The 2,990-nt window shown below is 45.1% G+C and overlaps 1 protein-coding gene across 1 annotated transcript; it reads left to right on the forward strand.

Moving 5' to 3' along the window:
* Positions 1 to 30: 30 nt before the first annotated feature.
* Positions 31 to 574, forward strand: EDB91DRAFT_1086846 (uncharacterized protein; the record flags this gene model as incomplete). The annotated part of the gene is made up of 2 exons (XM_041316126.1): positions 31 to 66; positions 116 to 574. 2 exons carry the CDS (start codon positions 31 to 33, stop codon positions 572 to 574), a joined length of 495 nt encoding a protein of 164 aa, XP_041171227.1.
* Between the last annotated feature and the right edge of the window lie 2,416 nt (positions 575 to 2,990).

Here is a 2,990-nt window from a genome sequence, read left to right on the forward strand (position 1 = left end):
CGCCTTAATCGAGAGGTGCATGATCCTCGTATGCCTGGTCGTGGTACTCATGACGCATCCTATCCAGTAAGTGATACACTCTGATTTTTGCATGATTAAATTAATGTCTTGGCAGCTGCAGGATTACCAACGCCTCCATCCACATGATCTATACTATCATCACAATGGCAATGGCCATGGTCACGAAAGCCCTCCTGAGCACTACGATACTCGCAACCCTACACGAGATTTGTCCCCAGTGGCAGAATCCAGCACAGACCATGGCATGGAACGGGAGCGCAGTCGCTCGCAGGCATACTCCGACCATGACAGATATAGCCCGGCTATGGACTATGGATACACGCGCCGTGAATATGGATACCCTCCCCGTGGTGATTTTGACGATCGTAGCCATGGAATGCCTCCCCAGCACAGCAGAGGTTACTATCCTGACCCCCATGCTCATGGGAGACGACCTGGATACACCGCGGACTCCAGGTGGGCCGGTCACGATTCACGCAGTCCATACTATGGACCAAGTCCCAACTCGAGCTCTCAGGCAGAGTACCCAGGCAAGGCGCCTCCTTCTACTTGACCGTATGTATCTCCTTTAGCCCCCCGGTTCATTATTATGCTTTCTATTTTTTGTCGTCCAAGTTGTAGTCCGGTCATTTCCACCTTCCTGCCCATCCCTGTTCTGCTATTCTGCCTTTTTAGTATGCCGCTCTCTTCTGCACCACCTTCGATGTGTTTTGTTTCTTGTTCTGCTGTTCTGCGTTTATGCCGCTCTCATATGCACCGTGACTGCCCTCGATGTGTTTTATTTCTCGTACCTGACCCTTTTAATTCATCCTAGTACTTCTGTATGTAGTTCAACATCTTGTCGTGCTGTTACCATCCATCCAATACATTGAGTATGTTGCTTGAACCAATGTGTGAAATTTTCACCACTACTACAAGCACGAGTGTCGAGCGGAACACCCGTTGAAAAAACAAACGGAAAACATAAGTGAATACGTGACAGTCCTCCAAAACATCGCAAATGTTCCCCCCCAAAAACCTCCTCGACGACCCTCTCAAACCTCCTCGACGACCTTCTCAAACCTCCTTGAAGACCCTTCCAAACCTCCCTGACATCCCTCTCAAACCTCTCCAATGACCCTCTCAAACCTCTCATACGACCCTCTCAAACCTCTCATACGACCCTCTCAAACCTCCCTCACAACTCTCTCAAACCTCCTCAACGATCCTCCCAAGCCTCGCAGACACTCCTCTCAGACCTCCTTTAGAAGAATAGTATTTGTCAGTTTACAAAGGTGAGGGTCACGTACCTTGGTAGGAAAATTCAGTAGAATCTGGAGGCAATGGGCGGGAGGTTCTTTCAGGAGGGACGTCTTGGAGATAGGTTAGCGCACACCAAGAAACCCAGTCTGAAAGACCGTGGGAAGGTCTAAAAAGTGCTGCCAAGGGTGCTATGACTACTGTACTGCTTATAAGTTACCCCCATGCGACCGGGTGCCGTGCGTTGCACAAAATTGAAGAAAGTCTTAGAAGTGAGCATGAGTAGTTTGCTTTGCATCCTGGATTCAGTACTCACTGGTACCCCTTGCGCCTTATTTAAATAATACTAACAGCCTGCCGGTGCAAAGGTTTGCAACATGCATGACTTCCTAGTCCAGCCAGCATCCATCAGTGAACCGGTGAACAGATGAGAAAGTTATGCAGAGTAATATATAGTAGAGCATTGCAACAATCTTTGTATATCTGCTGACCGGTTTCACATAAGATTATTTGGCCTTATTGAGGAAAGACGAATGCACAAGCACGCCAGCCTAATGGCATTATTTGTTTCAGAACCTTTTGAGTTTGGATGTATGTAAGAAAAAAAGAGCGGGCACAGGTTCATGAACTTTAATACCGACTGATACTGAGAGGGTCAAGGAAGAAGGTTGCAATGTACTAAAGTGAAATACACTTTGGCGATGTCCCCAGTGATACGGACACATATCATTTGGCTTTCACTGAATATTTTTTTACTAGCTTAGGGTGATGATGACATTGATGTAACTCTCTCGAGGGCAAATGATATGAGTCTGTGTTATAACCAGACCGTAACAACAGAGTTGTACGTGTTGCACGGGTATTGGGCGAATATCACTCAAAGAAATATATTTCACGCAGCACAGACGATGCTCTGGTATATTTTAGAACAGAACCTACTCCTCTTGTACATAGGAGTATGTATTACCTCTCAATGAAGATATCGTCAGTCTTGACTGATTAATGGTTGCCCGTCACTTGGAGCGGTACATTCTATGAAGGGCAAACATCAGATCATTTCTTCGTGCAAAATCAAAAGCATACAAGTTTGATTAAGTTCAAAATGTTCACGGTTGCGACAATATTTGTAAATGGTTCGAAATTCGATGTAGCGCTGTAAGCATACGTAGTGATAGTGCTAAATTGTAATCTCACACAATTATTGTCATCTTTACAATTTGAACTCTTTCCAGCCTTTCTAGCCCGAAACATCTGAAGATCTTGTGGACTACTCAATCACCCCATGGGTGCCTCAAAGCAGACGACCGCTGATGTATAGCTTGCTTCGAATCCTTGTCCGATCTTCTGTACATTACAATCTCACAGAATCCTTGGAAAAACTATCAAACAAGTCTTTAGTGGAACTAATGAGGAGTAGCACACATTATAAACATTATGCAGTCTTATTCCGAAACTCACTTACAATAGAACTCAATGCAATGATATTGTGGATTACTGAGCCACATTATGAGTACCTCAAGGCAGCTTGCGCATGGTTTACATGTCTTATTCGGTCTTATTCAAAAACCAACCTACAGTAGAATTTGACGCACTGCTGCTTCATCGTCACAATAAAGACCTAGCTGTTTTCATCGAGAAGATCATCCTCCTGGATCTCTGAGAATAAGGTAGGTCGGTGTTCCCTAACCTCCCATTTGAGCTTGGGAATATTTGTATTTGACGATTGATGC

Source organism: Suillus paluster, assembly GCF_016628075.1.
Source record: "Suillus paluster strain FC165 chromosome Unknown EDB91scaffold_108, whole genome shotgun sequence".
Taxonomy (NCBI): Eukaryota; Fungi; Basidiomycota; class Agaricomycetes; order Boletales; family Suillaceae; genus Suillus; species Suillus paluster.